The sequence below is a fragment of the Cicer arietinum genome, chromosome 5 (genome assembly GCF_000331145.2).
Source record: "Cicer arietinum cultivar CDC Frontier isolate Library 1 chromosome 5, Cicar.CDCFrontier_v2.0, whole genome shotgun sequence".
Taxonomy (NCBI): Eukaryota; Viridiplantae; Streptophyta; class Magnoliopsida; order Fabales; family Fabaceae; genus Cicer; species Cicer arietinum.
The window spans coordinates 68,814,420-68,839,076 of record NC_021164.2 but is presented as its reverse complement, the minus strand read 5'-3'; the positions used below and the strand labels follow the sequence as shown (position 1 = coordinate 68,839,076).

At 28.9% G+C, this 24,657-nt stretch overlaps 3 protein-coding genes across 4 annotated transcripts in view; 1 reads left to right on the top strand and 2 right to left on the bottom strand.

Moving 5' to 3' along the window:
* LOC101488650 (uncharacterized) overlaps positions 1-1,043 on the top strand; it is a 1,191-nt gene extending 148 nt beyond the window's left edge. The window contains exon 1 of the mRNA XM_012716508.3: positions 1-1,043. This exon is cut by the window's left edge and continues 148 nt beyond it. Within this exon, the coding sequence (XP_012571962.1) occupies positions 1-719 (719 nt within the window). The 3' untranslated portion in view covers positions 720-1,043.
* Positions 1,044-7,091: 6,048 nt separating this feature from the next.
* Positions 7,092-7,992, bottom strand: LOC101515350 (NDR1/HIN1-like protein 26). Its single transcript, XM_004502706.4, has one exon. The coding sequence runs from the start codon at positions 7,923-7,925 to the stop codon at positions 7,305-7,307; it is 621 nt and encodes a 206-aa protein (XP_004502763.1). The 5' UTR covers positions 7,926-7,992; the 3' UTR covers positions 7,092-7,304.
* A 4,745-nt stretch (positions 7,993-12,737) lies between these two features.
* PRR59A (two-component response regulator-like PRR59a) lies at positions 12,738-17,034 on the bottom strand. 2 transcript variants are annotated; one of them, XM_004502704.4, is made up of 8 exons: positions 16,609-17,034; positions 15,718-15,879; positions 15,491-15,621; positions 15,217-15,372; positions 14,892-15,060; positions 14,490-14,811; positions 13,287-14,040; positions 12,738-13,188 (listed from the first exon to the last, which is right to left on the bottom strand). In XM_004502704.4, the coding sequence occupies exons 1-8, from the start codon at positions 16,817-16,819 to the stop codon at positions 13,072-13,074; spliced, it is 2,022 nt and encodes a 673-aa protein (XP_004502761.1). In that variant the 5' UTR covers positions 16,820-17,034; the 3' UTR covers positions 12,738-13,071. The 2 variants fall into 2 exon arrangements, with proteins under 2 accessions (XP_004502761.1, XP_004502760.1); XM_004502703.4 differs by having other exon boundaries at positions 15,217-15,375; positions 16,609-17,012.
* Positions 17,035-24,657: the final 7,623 nt, after the last annotated feature.

Below are 24,657 nucleotides of genomic sequence, written 5' to 3'. Positions count from 1 at the left end.
CTTTCCCTCTCAACCCTCGCCGTTTCCTCAAAATCCCCGCCATGTCCCACACATCCACCTCATCATTAACATCATCCAAAATTAACCGCCGCCACAATTTCGCATCTCCCCACTCTCTCTCAGAATGGCTCAAACCTCGTTTACCCTCCGATTCCTTCGCCTCCTGGGGCGTCAAACCCGGCACCAAAAACGTTCACAACCTCTGGCTCGAACTCTCCCAGGGTGAAACCTCTATCGACGATTCGAGCCCTCCGGTTCGAACCGTTCAGGTAGTCAGAATTTGCGTCACCGGAAAAGACGGTAAGTTCCTGGTCGAATCACACCAGGAAATGTCCGACGGTAACGTGAGGAAGCGAGGTCGGCCTTTGTCGGAGAAGATGAAACCTAATGAAGATCCGGAATCCGCTGCCGTTAGGGCGGTTAAGGAAGAGCTTGGCTCCGTGATCGGTGAATCGGAGGTTTGTGATGTTGTGACGATTGATCCGAATTCTTATGAGATGAGAGTGGAGGAGCGTGATTCCGGGTCTTATCCTGGTTTGCCTTGTTGCTACGTTTTGCACTCGATGAATGCTACGGTTGAGGGTTTGCCGGAGGGTGATTTTTGTACCTATGAGGTGGATGAGTACGCTGATTCTGATGATAAGAAAGTTGCACACAAAGCTGTTTCTGTTAAGAAACATTATTGGAAATGGGTTAGTGCTGATTATATTCAACCTTGATGTGGTTTTTTTATTCTATGAAACACACACCAGACACAATGTTCATATCGATAATAATATGAGAAAATATAAGTGATTGAATATAATTACAGTATGTGTCTTAACCCTTCAATGTGAAGAGTTGGTGTTACATAGGTGTTTTCTTTTTTTAGTATTTAATCTGACATTTTTTTTGGGCGGGGAGGATGCTTGGTTATGTTTGTATACATATGAATAGTGGTGTAGTACCAACAGTTTTTGTACTTGTATATCTTTTTGTACTGGAATAGAATTTGGCATTTTCTCTGAAATAATAATTTGCATTAGCTGCTTGCTTTGGTTGTATACTTGGACGTTTCATGATTTTAATTACTTCACTATTTTCCATTATGACATGAAAGTGGGATGTGATTGTCACCATACTAGATGGCTTCTTGTACCAGTATAAGAATCTATGAATTTTCTACTTTGACATGGTAGTATGGAAGTTATTTTTCCTTAGATGGCAAAAATTCAATCTGTTGAGAATTTTGACATGTATATTAGAAAATTTTAGACCAAATGGAATGAGAAAGTATTCCAATTCTTCCACTGAGAATCTATTTATACTCGTGTAGAACTACTAACAAAATAAAAAATGCCCTACCTAGCTGTAAAGCAGTTAGCATAACAAGTTCTTACCAAAACTACTATAAATGCTCTGTTCTGCAAAACTTTCTCATTTCTACTTTTTTCTTTTTGTCTGAAAAAACTCATCTCTACTTTAAGTAAGGACACATCAAGCATTCTTTAGATTGTATGATAAGGAGTTACTTTGGAGAAATATTTCAATTAGTGTTTATAAGAAAAGAAAAATTACAATATGATTGGAATAATGATAGCTTTATTAAATGATAATTCTTGCATTTAACTTTTTAAAGTTTTTGACAGAACCCGTGAATTCAAGAAAACGAAATGTATATTATTGATTGTAAATGGTTGAGCGCAGAGCTCTACAATGGTGGAAACAGTAAAGAAAAAGATAAACCAGAGTTCTAAGAACTCCTAATCCAGAGCCAAGCTTCTAACCAGAGTGAAAACTCTCCTAATCAACTCTTAACAACTTTTCTGAATGTCTTCCTCACTCTCCTTCCCTCTCTCTTATAACAGATTTCCCCAGAATTTAGGAACAATCATAACTAACTAACACTTTAGAATCAAATTGGGCTAAGGTCCAAATCCAGTATCCTATCAGGCTTCCTTTCTAATATTTTCATATTCACTTTCGAATTTACAACATTCTTTTTTTAATATAAGTTACAAGTTATATGCTTATTTCATTGAAAATTTAGAAAATAATGTAAAAGGGATCAAAGATCAAAGTATTTTCAAACAGTAGTGTAAGTCATTTAACTTCTATTAGATGAAAATGGACTGAATGGTATGCTTTTAGCCTGTTATTTGTGCTTTGAGGCTGCTATTTGTGATGCATCTATCTACCTTGGATTCTCGTCTGGACAACAGATGACAATAATCATTATTGACTAGAGCTTGGATTTAAAGAAGTTAGTCATGGATGGTAATGTTATGAAAGATCTAGAGATTGGCGAGTTGCATGAAGATATGTTATATGACAGAATGTTATGGTATCATTTGATCCATATAGCTGACCTTATTTTGTGGGACAAGGCTTGGTTGTCGTTGTAGTCATGTATGAGAATGTTCTTTGCCCAAATTATATTCTGATTAAATTTATAGAATCAAAAGAAACAGGATGAATGGCTGGAGTAGATAACTCTAGAATCTATGGATTCAGTCAATCATCCGATGATAAATTCTTCAAAACCTTAAACCTTAGCCGTAGCCTTTGACCTTTGCTTCAAAGAGAAAGTATAACACTAAAATAAAATGCAGGACCTACAGAATTTCAAGTGAAAGGATAAAAACAATGTTTATTTCTCAGCTGGAAAATTTTGGTGAAACGTATTTTATTCCTCAATCTTTGCTCTTGTATTTTTCATTCATTTCTCAACTTGCGAAATTACTGGATTTGTGATAGCCATAGACACTTGCCCAGATTAAGAGAAACATTTTGTTTTGAGAAAAGAGTTAAGGGTGTCTCTGTGTGAGTTTTGGTCACTTTGTGTGCTTTCTACAATAGGAATAGGAATCATCTCCTCTGCAGCATCTAGCATTCTTCTATCAAATGCCAACCATAAACTAATCTAATTTATAGCATTAATCACTCAACTATTAGATTTAATACAATGGCTGACATTTGATAAAGAATTATCGGACTATAGGAGGATTCTTGAAGGAGGAGGTTTCTAGAGTTTATTCTTTACTTAAGTTTTTGTTTTCATTGTTGTTTCCATTATATGTAACTGAAATGGGGCTATGGTGGATTCCATATTTCGCCATATGGATTAAGATTAATCAAGATACAAGAATTGATGAGGTGAACTTTGGCAATATGTAAGGGTGCTGTTATTTATTTATAGTATAGTATCAAGGCTAAACATAACATTCCCTTTGAATAATTATTAAATTAAATGAAAGCTAGTAAGAAAGTATAGTTTTCTTCCCTCCCCCTCTTTTTATAAAGATTAATTTCATTCCCTTTCTAAATCACCAACAAACACTCTTTTAATAAATTTATATCTCATTTATCAACATGATGGGATATAAGAGTTAGATACTTGAGTCTCTAAGTTGGTACATATAGAAAAATATGTTAAAAGAGATTAATCCTTTAAATAAACTTTTGTATCTAGGATTTCAGGAGAATTAGTTTATGCAATTGTGCAAAAAAATATCTTAATTTATCAATAAAAAAAATTATATTTTATTCATTGATGCCGCTTCCTTGCCTTCTTGCCCAATACAAGCCCAATGTCTCGTTAATGCTTCCTTGTCTTCTTGCCCAATACAAGCCCAATGCCTTGTTAATGCTTCCTTGTCTTCTTGCCCAATACAAGTCCAATGTCTCAGGCCCGACCCATTATTTCATTATTTTCTGTGGACTTAAGTAAGGAGATTCACAACTTCAATGTTTTTTTAATTAAGATATCTTTTTATATTTATTTTTCTTGAAATTTTTTTTCAAGAAAATCTAATTTTTTTTTGAAAAAATTTTAAATTATTTTTTTCTCGAAAAATTGTGAACAAAATCAAAAAAATTATTTTTCTTAAAAACATCGATTTTTCTTTTCTCGAATTAAAAAAATTTCGAAAAAAATAATTTTTTTTTGAAAAAGTGAGCCTATATCTTAGCCTATAAAATTTTAGGGGCTTTCCTTTTTTGGGCCTTTTAAACTATGAAATTTTTGGCCCATCCAACAAGTGGCTAAAACTAATAATTAGTGAATTTGTGAAATTAACAACTCTAATATTAGATCATGTAAATAAGTAATAGTCTTAGTTGAAGAAAAAAAAATTAAGTGTAGCCTTTTGAAAAAACTAATTTTAAACTTGTATCTTTTAGTTATTTTCACTTTCTTATCATTCAATATTTTCCCTAAATAAATAGTAGTTTAGTAGATGCGAACACTATTATGAGAAAGAAAAGGTTACTAAGAGACATTTAATCATTTAACTACATCAACTATATTTCTTTTGTAAATTATTTATACAAATATTCAAATGATAAAATGTATTCACCCGTTTCACAATAAATGCCATTTTAGTAAATAAAAATTGTCTCAAAATGAATATCATCTAAAAAATCTATTTAGTTAAAAAAGTCAGACTACATATCACATAATAAACTTTTTAGATCTATTAGGTCGGTCTATTTAAATAAATATAAATAATATTTTTTTACTACTATATTTATTATATTAAAGTTTGATCTTTATGTTATATATTCAACTTTTAGTAATTTACGCATATTAACTTCATTTAGTTTGTGACATATTTAAATGTGTTATTATAAAATATAATTTACGTATAATATATATAAAGTCATATTCTTCAAAATGTGATGTTAAATATCAAAATAGAACTTAATTTCATTGACATATTAACTCGTTTATCTATTTAAAGATATGTTTGATTAGTTATTCAAAAAATTTAAAATAAAATAAGTTTTTAAGTAGGCCAACAAGTCATGTCAGACTTCTATCAAAGCCAGATTTATGCATAAAAAGTAAGCTTATGATAGACCATATACTTATATCTTGAATTTTTTTTGACATATAAGACTTAGGCCTAGTAAAGCATTGCTCGGTCTAGTTTATTCTCACCTCTAGTTCCACATTTATAATTTATAATTTAACTAAAATCACATCCTAAATTAAAACTAGAAGCATTTCTAGTTTGGATAATTTTTTTTGTTACGTGGCAGTGCACTATGCTTAATCACTAAGTCTGGTTATTTGCGTATATAAGATACTAATAATGAATGAGGAGTAGGGGTTTGGAGTTGGAGATGGTAGAAGCAATATGCACACAACTTTTTGACAAATTTATTTGATACCTTCAAAAAGTTACACGGCATTGGAGCAAATGAAGTTGAAATTTCAGTTTCGTCAATAACCAAAGCATTGCCTAACATGGTGGGAAGCGACTTTCATGTACATCATAAAGCCATTGCATTTTTTATTTTTCAAACGTCAAGTATTAAACTAATTTGTCCAGCATCACTTTTGTAATTGCTCCTTCTTTTCAAACAAAAAAGAAATTGCTTGTTGTTAGCAAATAAATCAATAAACCAATTATTTGTGGTCACCCCTTCTCTCAACATTAAGATACACTTTTATTTGTGGTTGAGTTTGATATAACTTTAATGTTACGTTGTATTTTTTTAACGTCCCATTTAATTAGTCCTTAATTTTCACACACACACACAAACTGAAAAGTGTATACTTTTATTTTTCAGAGACTAACCGAAAAGTGTATATGTTTATTTACCTAGCTAAAGTTGAATACAATTTTTTTTTTTTAAGTTAAATACAAGCTGAGTGCAACAATTATAGGATTCCGAAAAATATCTCTTATAGTTTGGTCCTAAACAATGAACTTAACATTTTTTGTGAAGTAATTTTCTATGCATCATTCACAAGTGAAAAAATGGTGTAAATAAAATGAGTTACTAAGAAGATAAGACCAAAAAAAAAAATGAGTTACTAAAAAATCGGGGTAGCTTGTGTGAATGTGTCGTATTCATGGCCTAAAGTGAAAATGACTTTTTAATTTCTCATGGTAGATGAGTTAAAGTTACTTTCTATAAAGAATTTCTGTTGTGGTAGGTTTAAGAAAGAGTGACTTTGTTAGACAAAGATCCTATGTAATGTAGGACAAATAATTGTCACAATAAAGTATGTTTCTGCTCAATGAGAATTGATAAGAGACTTCCTCTGTTTGAAGTTTGAAAGCTAGCATTTGTTTTAGTATCACGCTCTGATTATTTATGCATATTGAAATTGGAAATTGTTTCTTAACTTCCATTGGGACTTGGTTGTGATGGTGCATGACAATGGCATATAGTCATTTTTTGTCTTTCTTTTATAATCTTGAAAAAGTTATCTCACTTTATAATAATTGTACCATTATAATTTTAATTTTAATTTTATATTAGATGAGTAATATATATGTCAACAGAGACATCTTATCTTAAATTAATCTTCAAATTAGCTGCGTTAACTTTTTGTAAGTTTAAGTCAATAAAAACAATGCTGCTATTTATGAAGTTATTAGAAATCAAAACTTTGTGTTGGTCAAAATGCTGAAAATCTAAAGGAAAAGTTTTTTAAGTGTTAACTATCCACACTTAATTCTTAGTTCCTACAATTAGCATTCCTTAGTATATTCTCTTGACACATGCATGGCCAATTATCTCATACTAGTATATCTTGGTGATTTTTGCTCAAAATATAGAAGAAGAAAAATGTATATGCAGATTCATAGTTACCAAAACTTTAATTTAATATGATTCTTAAAGGTTAAGAATTGACATGTAAAATCTGCAGATTCTCCAACGAAAAACAACAAAATTTCCTTCTTTTTCCATTTCTCTCTTCATGGAATCTCATCTACATATTCTTCAATCAAAGTCTGTTTTTTTCTTTCCCTTTGTATCCACAAAATAAACAAAGGTGACCCTATATCTACTCATTCATCCACTCATAAAAGGTATTAGACCATGAAATCAATTCATCAGCTCCTTTTCAATTTACCTTGCAGAGCCAAACAAATTTAGACACACAGTAGGGAAGAATTTGGATTGCATGCAGTCTGTTGGATCAAGATAGAACGATCCAGATTTCAAGTTCGATATTTTAGTTTTTCTTTTAAAAAAAATCAAAATTTGCTTTGAATTCTTAACATCTAGATCAAACAATCAATGATAATCCGATAGTGTGAATATATGATTTTGTGGAATGCAGCAATCCAAATTAGAAAAAGAGAGAGAGATGAGACTAAAAGTGAAAGAGATAAGATTAATCAAATAATCTAATACACATTATTTTTAATTTTCAGTCACAAGTTGTATGTAAGTAACTTTTGATCTATATAATATCATATCCATTTACAAATCACATAGTGGCTGCAAAATAAGTTTCAATACAAAAGCCAACCAATATCAACATGAACAACTATAATATGATATGATATAAATATGAAGATTTAAATTGTGGTAGAACACTGAGCAGTCATCTTTGAAGGTCCAATTCCAATTCCAAAAGCCACAATAGAAACACAATTAACATTAAACCTGTAACGACCAGAAACCCAAGTTCCAATTTTCCAACGAAGCTTTCCATTACCTTTAAGATTCAAAACCAATCTTCCATCAATTTGATCATGACCCATTTCATAAACAATTAAAGGAGCAACAGGTAAACCATTACCAACCAAAGAAGCTGATAAAAGATTAGTCTCTTGTTGTCCTTGGTAAAAGGGTGGCAAAAATGAGTGACTTGTTATTTGTTGAGTTTTGTAAGTTGCATAAACTAGAAGCTCATCGTAGTAAATGCTAACTTTTTGGTTTGGATTCTTGGAGAGAAGAGTTAGTTGAATTGAAGAGTTGAGGATTGGTCCTGAGAAGTTAAGTTGATAGATGTCAACTTCTTTGAGTGAGAATTGAGGCTTGGTGGGTCGGAGGATGAAGTAGATGACAAGTATGAACAATAGAATTGTTGTGAATAATGCTGAGAAAGCAAAGAAGATTTTTTTGTAGTTTCTTTCTATTCTTAGTACTTGTTTTGTTGCACAGTGTTTTGGAGATTTTATTATTATTTGAGACATTTGTGTGAGAGATATCAAAGTTGAAAGGAAGGATGTTTTCAAGTTAAGGCAGAGAGGGGTTATAAAGAGACCAAAAAGATCTTTATGTGTAGTGTAGTGTAGGATAATCCTACCATTACGCACATAGTCTTCTATTTTAAAACTACAATATCGTGTATTATACTCTTTTTTCGATAATAAAAACACAAGGAAATTGTATTGAAATACATTGTATATACTTTTATTTTCAATCAAGAACAATGCAAATTACAATATGAAAATAAAGAAAAAGAAAAAGGCCTTTAAAGATCCGTGTACAATGAAACACATAATGATCTATATTTTATTCATGTAATTTGCAAGCAATTACGGAGTAAAGTTTTAGTGGGACAAAGCTTTAAACTCTTCCCCTGTAAATAAAATGGCACGTTCATATTTTAAAAGCTAACAACACCAAAAAGTTACTTTATGTTACATGTATTTTACATTTGTTTTACAGTAGTATCTATTTTCTTTAGACCGTAAATGGCTTTGGTTATTTTCAAATGTTTATGTAATTAATAAGTGATTGAGACTTCCATTTAACACAAGCAACCAAAATTGGGGCAATAACTGTCCCCAATACAACTTTTTCTTTTTGGTGTGCAAATGGGTGCGCTAAAGCTTTCTCAAAATAATAAATAAAATCTATTTCAAATAGAACTTTGTTTGAGCATTTTAAGCCAAAAATTGAATGGAGAGAACCCAAATAAAAGCATAAGTGTGTACAAAATCGAATTGAACCTACAACTTACTCGTAATTCATGTGAGCTTTCATATACTCCAAATATTCAATAACATAGTGTTACTTCAATTAATAGCAAATTGAAAATCTAAGACTACCAACTAAAATATTTGCATTAAATTAAAAGTTTTGTAGCACACAAGACCAAGAAGTGTATGTTACTAGTAACGATTTATCGGGTGTCACCATAGGAGTAAAACACATCGCACACAAGAAGGTTCTCACATATTAAGTGGGCCCTAGGTCCCCCCACAAAAACAAAACAATGTCACATTTTATATATAGAATGTCCTGTGGTACCTAAGATAACGATATTTTGAAATTTAGAAAAAATTAAAATGGTAGTATATGCATACAATCTCATGTTGACACCGATTATTGGAGGAAGAGGATGGGATGATAACTCTTTAAGCTATATTAATAATAAATAAAGGGTAATTTGGAAAGAAAAGAAAAAGTAACACTTTTTAAAAGAGCCATGAGGAGGTAGCGTAAATGGCCTTTCTTCATGATTGGAATTGGAGATATGGCTATGTAATGGCCTAGTGGCAATTAGCATCCATCTCTACAATAAATTGTGAACATGTTGAATCTAGCTATGAAATGACCTTTTGTAAACACTCTGGAAATTATTGTTATTTGATGATTTCTTGACCATAAATGTGTTTTAGTTTCACTTTTTGAGTTGTGATAATATCATACTTTCGACATGATTTTCCAGTTGCGGGGCCAGAGTTGGTTTCCATAGTTTAGTCAATATAACTAAATAATTTTCAAAGTCTTTTAAGCAGTTAATTAGCCAAATAATCAATTACTTAATTAAGAAGAGGATTAGCATGGGATTTTTTTTTTTTAATTACTAAGATTGACAATAACATGGTAACTGGGTGGGGGCGAAGATGGATTTTGCCTCCTCTACCTTGCATCTGACTAATCGGAAAAAAACATGTATCCCCTACATCCTCACTCACTAAGTCATATATATAAAATTATATTTATTATAATTAATATAATAAAATAATTATTATTAGATAATAATAAAATTAAAAATATTTTTTTATAGAGATAAGAGTATAATTTTTAATATTTTAAAAAAATATTAAATATATTTAATATATATATGTATATAAAATTTAAAAATTACAATAATATTATTCGTTCCCACCCACTCCCAAATTTTAATTTTAAAAAAAATCGCTTTAATTAAATTCAAAAGAATATTCATAAATGCGAATTATATTATCATCCATAATTTGACATATATCAATAAATCAATATATGGTAATGGTGGACCGTTTGAGTGCTTTAATTTTGGGCCATTTTGCCAATATTTGGACCCTTGTAGTGAGTAGTTAACTTCAGATAGCACTTATAGCAAAGGTGTTTAAAAAATAAAATAATAAAATAAAAAATATTTTTTTCTTCCAAATCATTGTGACCAGGCAAGTATTTTCTTATTATTGAGTACCAAGCCTTCAAATCAATCAAGAGAAAGTTGACGACCCCATAACTTTGTGGTTTCTTTCTCAAATTTTGTTTACTTGTTTTTGCTCATAATTAAACCTTTAAAGACTCTCAATTTATTCAAATTGTATAAAAGGGTAAACTAATATATATATATATATATTAACTTTTAACTTAAATATAATTTTTTTTATTTTTTTATTTCATTTTAATTTAATCTTTTATTTTAATTTAATTTATTTTAATTTTTTATCTTCTACAAGTGGTATATTGTAATCTTTGCTATAGTCACAATAAATGTTATAACAATATTTGATCATTAAATTTTTTTTTAATAATTGTTGATATGTATTCAATGTAATATAAGCTTGTACTTGAAAAAATATTTTTATATATTTTGAAACATATATAAACTCTTTAAAAGAAATGATAATATATTTTCACATAATCCTTATTAAAACCGTACGTTTAATTTTAAAAGACGCTTCTAACTATTTGTTTAATATGAGACAAATGACCTCAAAAAAGATAAAAATTTAAACAGAAAGTAAACTACACTCAAATATCTGTTAAAAAGAAAACACAAAAGATCACACTATTGTTTTCATGAAACATAAAAAAAAATGCAATGTATTTGATCTAAAACAGACAAGAGAGAATGACCATATAAGCTAACTATTTATGTGTTGTCAAAACAGAAGCAAAGTAAACAAACTTCAAATATGGTTGTTGAATGTTGAGAAGGACAAGCAATGAAAAGGGGGCTGTGGGGGACTCATTTGCTTAGTACTTCAGATAACTTTTGGCACTCTTTGAGTGTATGTATTTGAGAATTCGGATTATTCGCTTTGCTAAGGGAATTTATTTATTTATTTTATAATTTAAATTGTTGGGTCTGAATCAAACAATTACTAATGTCGTACATTGATGATAGTTTGATTCAATATTTGGCTAGTTGCATTTGTCCATTTCTAAAGTGTACGTATTCTGTCTAATTTCTTCTCAAATTTTATCCACAAACTTAAAAGGGCAGCAATTCTTGAACGTGAGATTGAGTCCATAATTTCCAATCACGCAATTCAAAATTTTAGGGGATAATAACGAGAGAGAGAAAAAAATGCTTTTTATCTCCTAGCTTTTCTTATAGCAGGACTCTCTGTACAAGTACAAGTATGTGAAATGTGAGTTTATTCAGTCCACCAAATTTTTAGCTTTTTTAGTTGAATTCTAACTTGGGATTTAAGGATAATAATAAGTCAGACCGACCGACAGGGACATACGATTTAGTCTATGTTACACTCAGGTCAGGACAATTATTTTTTTTAAATAGAGAAGACCAAGACTTTTGAAAAAGTCCAATTAGTTAAAAGAGTTAGGCTATAGGCCACCTAATAGGCCGACACCTATTTAAATAAATAGTATTTTTTTACTACTATAATTATTATATTATATTTTAATTTTTTTGGTTATATATTCAATTTTTAGTAATTTACGCATAGTAACTTCATTTAGTTTCTGACATATTTAAATGTATTATTATAAAATATAATTTAAGTATAATGTTTATAAAATCATATTCTTTAAAATGTGATATTAAAACAGAACATTATTTTATTAACATATTAATTCATTAATCTATTTAATTATATGTTTGATTAATTATTCAAAAATATTAAAATAAAGTAGGTTTATAATTAGGCTAATAGGTCATATCAGACTTCTATCATGGTCAGACTTAAGCCTTAAATATTTTTTACTAGTAAAATCTAATTCGACATAGTCTATTCTCACCCTATTTCGGATAGTACAAAATATATTATCAGATTCTAGTTTTCAATAGATGAATATTCATCTATATGAAAATAGAGTAGTCCAGCTGGTTCACATTTTTAATTTGGGTGGAGCCGTAATAAAAACTAACCTAAACACACTTGAATTTTTTTTCTTTTTCTGATTGTTCATTGCACCCCTTATTTTTACTCTCAAGATGTAAAATATACCATGATCTCGATAATGTATTTCACTCAACACTTGTTGAACAGCTGCCTTTTTTTGGTTCAGACCGATTAACTCATATTGAAAATTAAGTTGGGCCAAGCTGACCCAATGGATCAGCCCAATTTCAATATCTTCTTGTGCTTTATTTTAAAAAAATATCAGTAAAATTATTTATAAAATTAGATTTAAATATATTAACTTAATAAAAAGAGATACAGTTAACTTAAGCTTTTAAAGTTTATTTATTAGAAATCATTAATTTTATTTAACTAGATAAATAAAACTTCGGAATGATTGATATTTGATGTCAATATAAACTAAAATACACATGTATCAACTTTAATATGAATTTATTTTTTATCGAATCAGAGTGTGTCAGGTCGAACTAGCCGTCTTCTGTAAAAGTACGTTGAAAAATAATTGTCCAATCTAATGTTGTGGAATTGTCTAATCTTCTTGATGAGATGATCATAAGGGTGAAAAGGTGAAGTATCGTTAGCAACCAAACCAATTGCAATTGTAGACACACACAAAAATGAAAATATGTGTATGCAATAAATAACTTTTAATAGGTTGGTGTCACGAAGGAAAAAGAATGATAATGATATGGTATTGTATAGAAAACTCTAACATTACATGATTAATCAATGAGTCCTAGTAAGTAAACAATTCCTTAAAAAAATCAAACAATCACACTCGAAGGTCTCTATAAAACTGTATAAAATTACAACAGTATATCAGGTTATTATTAAATATACATCAGGACCTAGAGAAAATGCAAAAGAGAAAAATGGTTTTAGAAAGCATATACAGATCAAGTGATACTTGTGGTATTTAAGGAGTCAAGAAAACAAAATTTTGAAGCAACTAATGCCAACAAAGTATGCTATCCTCTCCACTGAGTCACATATCTGCTAATGATCAGTATTCATTTCCATCTTTTTCTGCAGCAATAGATTCAGGATTCACTTGTCGAACGAATTGTCCTTTCACTCTAGGACGCTGTTCTGCTAGTTTCTTCCGGCTCTCATATCGAACCTATTAATTAATAAGTATAATAAGTTAGTATAGTTTGAAAACAATGTTGGCAGTGTTAGTACAACTTCAAGATTATATTGACATTGATATTGATATACCTTTTTCTCATAACATCTCTCTTTTCGTTTCAACCGGAACTTGTTTAGTGCTGCTTCTCTTAGGATAGATCGATGAGAATATCCGCTGTTTGTGAGTTCTTCATTCTTACCCTCCGAAACTGTTGCTGTTCTGAAAGTAGCAACTTGTTCAACATTGCTATTACTTCCACAATTACTTCCATAACCAATGCTGTTAAGATGGCTTGCATTTCCATTACAGAAACTACTTGATACGCTTTGATCAGTTGTAGGGGAGATAAGTCTTTGATCCTCTGCATGTTCTGACTTGTGTTCCTGTGTGTAGACAATTTGGTTCCGGGCGTTGTTTCCATTTGAATGACGAGGTTCATAAGGTTGTTCTGCATTATTTTCTTTACCATTTGACTGATAAAATGCTTCTGCTTGAAAGTTTGGTTCAAGAATCGTAACTGAACCTGGCGTTGATGGTGGACCAGACTGCGTACGAAACCCTGGAGGAAGCGCAGAACCATAGGCCATGCATAGGTCATTGAACCTTACACCTTTTACAGGAATTGGGAGAGAATGCCCTTGTTGGGAATGTGAAGTTGCGAGTTCGGATTCTTTTGATTGGGCTGTGGCTGGAGATACAATACATTTTTGCTTACTTGGTATTGAACTATCTGAGTTGCAACCAGCTGCAATATGGTTCTCATTATTTATTTTTTGTTCTCTTTGTTGATCAGGGAAGTTTAATACTACTGCAGGTGACGCTTGCAATTGTCTGTTAGTATACCTGCATGGAACACCATTTCAGTGATAGGCGTGCAGAATTCAACAGGGCTGGAAAGTTATAGAAGCCACAGGACAAAATTTACACACTTGATCCTTATCCTAAAGAAGGAATAGAAAAGGTAAGACTGTGCTATTTGAGTAATTAAAACTTTGTTTTTATATTTCAAAGTATTATATCATCTTTTGAAATTCCTCAAACTCATCAGACATACAACAATTTTTAAAATGTTTTACTTTGACCAGGTATTATTGACAAAACTCAAAATCCTGCAGTTCATAATTTAGATCGATGATTTGATATTTCCACACTTGTTAAAGTAATTGCATCCATTGAACTCATTCCTTTATGGTAAACTAATCAAAGAGATGCAAAAACTTACAAGTAGCTGGAAGAAACTTTAAAATCACAAAAAGGAAAAAATGAGAATAAAAAGGGATTTTAGCAATTACCGCTTGAAAGCTGAAGCATTAGAATGCATAAGCGTATGCCTTTCTTCGTTGAGTTCCTTCTCAAAGTTGCTGTGATGAGAGCTTCTCAGAGAAAGATCAAGCTGTGGAGAATATTCAAATTTGCCTGTGCAATCAGTTGATGAATTATTGAGACCGCAATTTGGACGACTACGAAATGCTCCAATCAAATCAATAGCTTCCTTAGAAGAGTCAGTTTGATCATAATGATTGTCATGAACCTCACCACTGATGCTAGGATCATCACCATCCTTGTCATTATTTGTGTTTGTCTCACCATTTTTGCAGTTAGCCACACTTAATCCTAAAAATAAAAATTTGCTTTATATAGTTCTTCTTTGCCAGTAGAACAATATGTTGTTGCAGTTAAAGACAGAAATTTACCTCTATCGTGATTGTCCTGCGGGGTCGATGCTTGGCCTAATTGAATGTCAACTTCATGTGTCTGTATTCCACTTGGATATGCTTCAGCACATTTCGTCGGAGAAAATTCCTGTGCGATATCGACCAGGCTGCCACTCTCAGCTTCCATGTTGGGCTTTGTACAAGAGCTCTGCCACAGAAAACAATGCCTTTTAACTATGAGCGGCTTATGAAAATAGTTAAATATACATGTGACCAGCGTTTTTACTTCATCCTTTGAACATAAATATCTTCACACAACAGCAACAATATAGAAAATAATGATTTCTAGATCTGGAAAGCTAACCTGTGCATCACTTCCTTTCTCAATTAATTCCTTATTTCTTTGAATGCAAGCAGCACCGCCGCCAGAATGATTACTAGCAGCGTTGTTTTCAGCGGTGGCTTCAACCTTTTGCTGTGCATCACTTTCATCTTGAGGTCCATTTACGCCGGTGTTTGACTGCTGAAATAGTAAATAATATAATAAGTTTAAGTTCAACCATTTTTGTCATTCAAATCTGGGTATTTAAGAGAAAAAGCGAAAACGAACCGAATAAATAAGAGAGCAGAAATCTTACTGATTGTCTTCTCCAAACATGCTGCCACAAATTCCTCAGTTCATTTATTCTAATAGGCTTAACAAGATAGTCAGCTGCACCTCTCAACATGCATTTGTATACTGTGCTGACCGAATCTTGCGAGGACATCACTGGAAAAACGCAAAAAAGTGCAGAACAATTAACTAAAGTACTAATAAAGAGAGAAAATTGATAACCAAGTACAAGATTTATATTTGATATCATACTTATGACAGGGATGCTTTTGCAACTATCATGCTCCATAATTAATGTGAGAAGTGCATAGCCAGATATGGATGGCAAATCGACTTCTGTAAGTATTAGATCGATACTGCCTGGTCTTCCCTTTAGTATTTCCCATGCCTTCAAGCCATCAGCAACAGCAGCAACTGCTCAAAAAACAGATCAAAGTTATTTTCATGTTCAAGATCACACATATATACAACTTCAAGTACTAAATTTTTTTCCTTCCAAATTACAATACTCAACAAAGATGAAAAGATCGAAATATAAATCTTTATGACAGATAAATGTTGAAAATAAATTGAATAATTGTACCAAGATTATAGCTTAACCCAGTAGTTTTTGCTAAGACTCTTACAAGGTAAAGTAAACTTAAAGATACCATTAATTCTTAAAACTTTCAATTAACCAAATCTCCATCACTTACTTGTAAGAAAATATATAGTTTTTTCCATTTTTTTCTCATGAGTTAAAATTTATCAAACAATATTAAAAACAAAAATGCCTTCAACTGATTTGTGCACACAATTTTTTTTTCCATCCCCTTAATTTTTTTTCTTAAATCCTAAAAATCTATGATATTAGCAATCCGACTAGTAGCTTTTTTTTTTCCTTTTTTATATTCAGTTAAATTTACCCATAATTAACAACTCAACCTCAAGATAAACCAATATTAACAACCAATTAAATCATTTCACTGAAAATCAGATCAAAATAGAAATGAAGAAAAAAAGAACAATCAGAGCAACATGCTCACAAGAAATAGATAAAAATGAAAATTGGGAACACATACAGAAAAAACATATAGTAAAAAAAGAAAAAGAACAGGCAAAACAAAATTAAGAAAAGGAGAAAAAAGAGAATGTAAATAGTACCTTTATAGTTACATTTTCTGAGAAGTGCTGTTATAATCTGTCTTGTGGAATCATCAGCTTCCACCAAAAGCACCCTCAAAACCATCCTCGGCAAAAATTTCTCCCACCTCATAAGCCCTTTCATTTCACCACCTCTACTCTCAGCTCCACTCTCTTCCTCTTCCCTCAACTTCTCATCTTCCTTCTCTCTTCTCCTTACTACCTCACCCATGTTTTTCAATTTAATAATAATAATAATAATAATCGATCCAATATAGCATCAGAATCTTTGTTCGTGAAACCAAAACCTCAGCACAACAAACACAAATATCCTAATTTGGATTGTGAATAATAAAAAGACACGAAAAAGAAAAAAGCAATATAAATGGATTATAGAAAAATGGATACTGTTAAGATAATAGAGTAGTAGAATTAATCCAACGGCGTAGAACGTGACACAAACATTAACTGTCTCCTAATCCAACCGTTGAAGAAAATATCATTCGAGCATAAAAATATCTAGAGCCATTGTGCGCTGGCCCACATGGTCCACGTCATCGAGTAGATCTTATTTTCGACCAAAGATCTAAAGGTGAATAGCCATTGGGTTCCCGTGGTTGGTGCAATGTTAGTGGTGCATATCATTTCATTTACACTCTCTTTTTTTTCTATTTTTTTATTAATAATTGCTTTTTTTTTTGTTTGGTTATAACTTTTTGTTGAATACCGGTTTCGTCCAAATGTGAAAATATCAAGGGGATATTTTTTGTGAGGGACAATTGGCATAGCATGTGGCCCATTCGAGAAAAGTTTTTTATTTTTTTAAAGAGAAAACCGAAGATATTTTTTAGTGCTTTGAAGCTGCCCACGAATTACATGGACAACACTCGAACACGTGGCACCTTCTTTGAGGATGTCTTGTTTTCTAGCTTTGTGGCTTTGAAATCGTCGAACGCTATCTACGCGAGCGGAAGACATCACACGCTCTACAAGGATGTTAGTTACACGCTCTTTTCATTTTTATTTTTTTTTCATAAGTTTCCTCAACTACATGTAATAAATGTTGATGCATTTTTTAACCGAGGTTGGGTTCAAGCTTGAGTTTACTATGTGACAAATTAGTCTCTTTAGTTGTACTCAGCTCTGGTTAGTGGTTACATAAGTCAATATTTTTATTTCCAGTTTAATTTTAATAGACATTAAAAAGTTTTAATATATGTTTGATTTGGCTATGAGGTAAAATTAAGGTTAATAACATTGATGTTGATAATTTCACCGGAAAACTAAACATACAATTGTTTAAAAATATTATTGTTCGCCACTACACCAAGTTACATGCAATTCAAATTTCAACGTGAAAACATAATATCTATCAATTGAAACTTCGCATTTAAAGTGCTTTAAGAATTCAACCACCACAAAATATGTGAGTATTCACAACCAATTATATTGAATAAATTATCAATTTAACATTTGGAATTATATATTGAATCAAGTAACTCTATGAAGTGGATTGCGGTGTCACGTTAAGTGACATTTTGATGTATTCACGATACATAAAAAATTTCAACTCTTATATCTTCTATATATTGTATACTCTAAAATTATATGTAAATTCTCAAATTTAAGAGTATAATTTATTTTTCTCAAAATCTTTATTTTTTAATTCGTAAATCTGAAATATATATGATTGATGTTGATGAACTAAGTTTACTTAATGACTCTATCACCCATAAAAGATATACCGTAATTTTTACTTTATTAAAAGTTGTTTATATAAATGAAATGTTATGTTTAAGAGGCTGTGATTGGATATTATTAAAAGTTGTTTTTGTTTGTGCTCTAGGTACTTTAAATGCTGTTAAAATTATAAATAGATAATAGAGTAATTCATTGCGATGATTATAATCCAATTCAACCAAATGTGTCTTACACCATCTCAACTAAAGTCATATGATGGTAACCAAAATAAAAGGCTAAATAGATTATAACCAAAATGAAAAAAATTAGGTAAAATTCCTCCTTGAAATTACTATCTATAGGTCAAAATGCTTTTTGTGCCTTGGACAAGTCACAGTATCATTTAACATGACATTTTATACACTTAGCAAAGCTATTTGATAAATAGAGCAAGTTGTTTGGTATGATTTAATATGAAGAAACATTTTACAAATATGTAAATTTTAAATTATTCGACGTTCACAATTTTAGATCACAAATTGTGGAAGGATGCGTAATTTTATTTTTTTTTGATTGGATTGGATTAAGACGGATAACACAAGTTGATGTTGTGAAATTTAAAACTCGAAATGATTATTTAGATGGTTTGCGGTCTCTTCCTTTGATTTCTATATATGTAATATTAATGCAGACTTCTTCCAACATTTGGAAAACCACTTTTGATTTGTTATTAGGGTTGAACAAAATTTTTGTTGAAGTTAGAACTATTTGGATTCCTTATTTTATTTATATACTCTTCTTGAAGGATAAGTTATGAGTATTTTTTAGCTCTCTGCTGATGGGTGATATATTTGGGTCTCTAAAATGTATTTTTTGAGTTAGATGCTTAAAGAACTGTTAATATTGGGTGATATATTTTGATATTATTGTGAAATCTTGCAATCTCCTTCTTAATTATGTTGTTAGTGTTGTTAGGCGGTAGGTAAATGGTGTTGTTTACTCGTTTGCACAAACGACTAAATGAAACGAATTGAATTAGTACTCTAAAAAAACAAGGAGAAAAAATTATGCATAATTACAAAAAAATAAAACTATACATAAATTATTTTTTTATTAAAAGATTATATTTTTCGATATATGCTAATATTCATAAATATTTAAAAATCCGTTTCATATTTGTTTAATTGATATCTACACGAATATGGATAACTCACGAATGTCATTTCTATCCAACACAATCAGTAGCGAATTATTATTAATTGTACCGTTAAAACCGTTCCAACATCCATATAAGACTAAAGCAATTTGTAAAATACTATTTTTATTTAAATTTTACTTTTCTTATTTTTTGAGATGCATAATATTTTAATATGAGTAGTCAACTGTTGTATATTTTTACACTTGTGAGGTATTTTATTTGTTTTAGTTAAATATTTATATTATTTAAAGTTTAAACCTACATGAAAGAATATTTATTTTGAGCAGTCAATTGTTGTATATTTTTACATTTGTGAGGTATTTTATTTATTTTAATTAAATATTTATATTATTTGAAGCTTAAATCTACAGTTATTTATTTATTTATTTATTATTATATCATTTTTTTAAAATTAACCAATATACTTTACATTAAAATTTATATATATATATATATATTTTACCTTTAGGAGGTCGCATTCCCGTCCTACGATTATCTAAATGATGATTTTTTTTTCTTTCAATAAGAAGTCGTATATTGAAGATTAACTTGAATTTTGCCATGTATCCACGTATGAATTTTGCCATGTATTCACGTATATTAAAGTCTAAACTTTGTTGTATAATTTATATGTGGTCGCATCCCGTAAATGCGACTAAAGTAAAAAACAAGGTATTTTGATAAATATTTTTAATGTAGAATATAATGGTTATTTTTTTAAATATATATATATATATATATATAACGAAATAATATTTGTTTTGAGAGATTTAAAACTCTTGTTTTACCGGTTTAGACTTTAGTATATGTGGATACTGGCGATAACTTTTGGGACATGAGACAAATTTTATGGAGAGGTTTAATAATATCTAACTTCTTATTTATGTATAACAAGCACCTTCTTACAATCTTTACTTTATTTACTTCACAAGTAAAAACCGATTACAATTTCAAATGTTAAGAATCATAAATAAACATTAAATAAAAATTAATAAATCAACAAAATAAAACAAAAATGGCAGAGGTGCATTGTAGGTTTATAACACAAATAAAAAATAAAGTTTTTTCTTTTTTTGAGAAAATATGATGTAAGATTTTGCTAAATATAAAAATGAAAATGACGGGTAAAATCATTTATAGTTTACTTTTTTCTATTGAATCCTTCACAAAAATACTACCGTGAAATGCTTATTATTATTATAGCATTTATTGTTATGATTTAAAATAAAATAAAAAGATGTTAAAAAATAAATAAAGAAAAATATTAATGGTTACTTTTAGGACATTTGCTAGTGTTCTAAATATAAATTTTTTTTTATACAAAATACAATAAAAATTATATTTTTTAAGTTTGAAGATTCAGATTTTTCTTTTTTCAAAAATAAAATTACTACAATTGATTTTTCAATAAATACCCTAAAGATACTTGGTGTCTGAGGCAAATGACTCATCCACCTTATCTTTCTAAATTGTCATCTACTTTATCCACCTGTTAGCGCGTGTTTGCTGCATTGCCAAGTGCAGAGCGTGGGGCTGATTAAAATGAACTTATAGAACACATTTCGATATCCCATTTGCAACCATTTCTGAGGTCACTAATCCGATGATTAATTAACTTGGCAATTTTAATTTTGAAATTCTCCTACTCCAATCTCTGAATTTCGCAACTACCCTACAAGAAGCATATGCTTTCGTACGTGTCCCAGCTAAAGTTATTTTATTATGAGTGATTGTCAATTTTTTGAATATTTTTTAGTTGCTATTATAACCTCCCATTGTCAATATTCTAAGGAAGCATTTTAATAAATAACTAGCAAGAAATATGTGATGCGGCAGAGGTGACGAGTGGTTGATATTTTATATACTTAAAAATAAATAAATAAATATATATATTTTTAATTTTTATATTTATATTTATTACTGATAAATATCTTGTAATTTTTTTACGCATTATTTACAAATACTTATTTTATATTTTTTGTATGTATCAATGATAATTATGTATTATGTGATTTTTGTAATTTATCAAAGGAAAAAATCAGCCAGTATTATTTTATACATTTGTTATAAATATTTATTTTATATTTTTTAACATTTATTAATAATAAATATTTTCTTTATATTTTTTTAAAAATTTGAGTTAATAATTAAATTTGAAGAGGACATTTCTTGTTTCAAATGTTCTCTATTCTTGTTTTGTTTAAGTGTTCTCTATTCTTGTATCATAGTAAATTATATTTTGTTTCTTTATATATAAAATCGAACAAAATCGACTCATTATCCTTTATCGATTAAAATTAATAAATAATTTAAATGTTTTAATTAATTACCCTTCTAATATATTCCTGAGACTCAACAAATGAGATACATATTTGTCTAATAAGATAAAAGAAAAATAAAAAAATGTGTGGAAAATATAGCGATAATGATTAATGAGTAGGATAAGTTATGTAAAAAAGTGAATCTATTGTATTTAACTATCAATATAAAAAAATCCTGCAAAAATTAAATTTTGTTATGAATATTAGGTCTATCAATGAATGTCTATTTATTTGTTTGTGTTCTATAAATAGGGTTAACGTAATAAAAATTACACAATGAGATAATAATATTACTTCATCTTTCTTATTCTCGCTTCTTTCTTTTCACATTCATCTCTATTTTTCTATTTCATATCATTGTTTCAATTAGTTCACAACACGTTATCACGAAGCTCTAAAGACAATAAGTTCAATGAATATATATCTTTCATAATTTTTCCATGTTAACCTTCTACATATCATATATCATGTATTTAGTCCCTATAAATTCCGAAAGAATTCAATATTCATGTATTCGTGAAAGATTGCACCAATATATTGTTTAGATCTATTATATAGTTCCTGGATTTTTTTAGAAAAAGCAACATTTATTCTCTATCCACTCTAGAAAAAATTCAACGTTCATGCATCCTCGAATGATTGCGCAAAAATATTGTTTAGATCTTTTATATAGTTCTTGAAGAACTTTAAAAAAAAATCGAATATTTATTCTCTATGAATTATGGAAGAATTTAATATTCATGCATCTTAGAAATATTGCAGCAAAAATTATTTTATATATTGTCTCAATCTATTATATAGTTTTTGAATAACTAAAAAAAATGTCAATATTTATTCTCTATGAATTCCAAAAGAATTCAATATTATGCATAATTGAAGCATTGCTTTATTGAACTTGTTTTTAGGGTTTCAATATTTTGCATCATTCATATATTTTAAATTAACAGTGGATTTTCTCGAACCAATTTTATAATTATTTTATAAATCAAAATTATAATTTAAAATCAATTGAGTAAATTTCTATTTCTTTTGTTAGTGATTATTACTTTGACTTTGATTTGATAATAATGTTATAACTAACACCAAATAATTTTTTTAATTAAATTTAAAAAGAAATTCAAGATTTTGGTTTAAATTGATTTCTCATTAATTGGTTTATAATTATTTTTTAAGGATGATTTACCATTAATTAAATTTGCTTTCTATTTCATTTACATTATAATATGAAATGTTTTCATTGCACACTAACTAAATCATTATTACTACGTTTTTTTTTTCTTCATAATTTTGTTTCTTTTCTTTTATGTCAATATTTTATATTTCAAATCAATATTTGATATTTCTTTCATCTATCTTACAACTTTTATTTTAACATGTTAATCTTTTATATTTTTGTACAATAAATTTGTTGAAATTTTTTATTTGGTTTGTATAATTATGAAATATATGATAAATTTTAGAAGAATTGTACAAGGACTACTGATTGTGATTTTCTAGATTCAACTCTATAAATATTTTTATATAGTTTTTGAAGAACTAAAAATTTAATATTAAAGTTGTTAGATTCTAGAAGAAATAAGTTTTTTATACTCATGATTGGAATATATAAAATATGTTTCAACTTAGTATGATTTGGAACAAAGAAAATTAATAGAAAATTTTTCACGTCCCTTGGATATGAAGTAGCAAAATATTAATCAAATGCAAATAATTTATGGTTGAGTTCCTATATAACTACATATTTAGACCATGATTGAAATATGTAAGATTTATTTTATCTTAATATTGATTTAAAAGTAAGAAAAAGAAGATTAAAAATATATATATTTTTGTGTCACTCAAATATGTTTTTGAAGTAATAAAATTAAGATAATATTTTCAATAATATTTTAAAAGATTGATCACAAATCATCATTGAAAAAAAGATAAATTATTGATTAAAAATATGAAAGATCACGTGATAGATTGAACTATACTCCTTGAAGTAATTGAAAATGCTATTTGGTATAACCATTGTTATGATTATGGTAATTGATATAGTAAAGATTATGATTTATGTGGTATTAATGAGTTACATGTGAAGGTGATAAAAACAAATTAATGAGTGATTATAATCTTTATTACTTCTAATAGTGGTGTAGTGATTTTTTATGAATACAATGATGTAGTAACTCATATGAAAGATGGAGAAGTTTACCTCCTCTAAGTATAATATCTTTTCATATATCCTTGGAAATTTATGATATTGTTTGGTTGGGATATGTCAATTTTAATATTATGTTATTGTTATCTATGCATGAATTTTTTTGTACGTAATCTATAAATATTGAATGCTAATTAAATTTGAAAATCGTACATATTTTTAAAGGAAATATTTTCAATATTTAAGTCCAAAAAAATTTGTAAATTTGTTGTAATATCACTTTAAAATATATTTTTTACTTGTTGAATTTGAAATTATTTTATGAAATCTATAAATATTTAGTTGTGTTAATGAAAATCATTTACTATTTTAAATCAAATACTCTCAATATTTGAGTCTAAAATATTCTACCTAAAATTCTATTTTATAATAGTAACACATATGTAATTTTTTTTTTTTGTTAAAGTGATACGATTGTAGAATTATTTAGACTTAATTTTTTATAGTTAATTGTATGACTGATATTTATGAGGTCATGACTTAAAAATTATACTTTGAGAAAATGCAATCATTTATGTTTAGGTTAAAATTCTAATATTTCTCATCTTAGTAAGTTTTTGGATGTGTTGTGTCTATCTCTATTGCTCCAATATAATACACTAAGATAAGTTCTAAAAAAATATTAGGTAAATATATTTGATATGAATCTTCATCTAATATAAAGAATT

What these genes read in the sequence shown, in the direction of transcription:
- PRR59A (XM_004502703.4), bottom strand. Translation starts at nt 16,819, where the DNA reads ATGGGTGAGGTAGTAAGGAGAAGAGAGAAGGAAGATGAGAAGTTGAGG. An exon ending in CAGAAAATGTAACTATAAAG is followed by an intron (nt 15,880 to 16,608) that starts GTACTATTTACA and finishes TTTTTTGAGCAG; the next exon opens with TTGCTGCTGTTGCTGATGGC. An exon ending in AGAAAGGAAGTGATGCACAG is followed by an intron (nt 15,061 to 15,216) that starts GTTAGCTTTCCA and finishes TTTCTGTGGCAG; the next exon opens with AGCTCTTGTACAAAGCCCAA.
- LOC101515350 (XM_004502706.4), bottom strand. Translation starts at nt 7,925, where the DNA reads ATGTCTCAAATAATAATAAAATCTCCAAAACACTGTGCAACAAAACAA.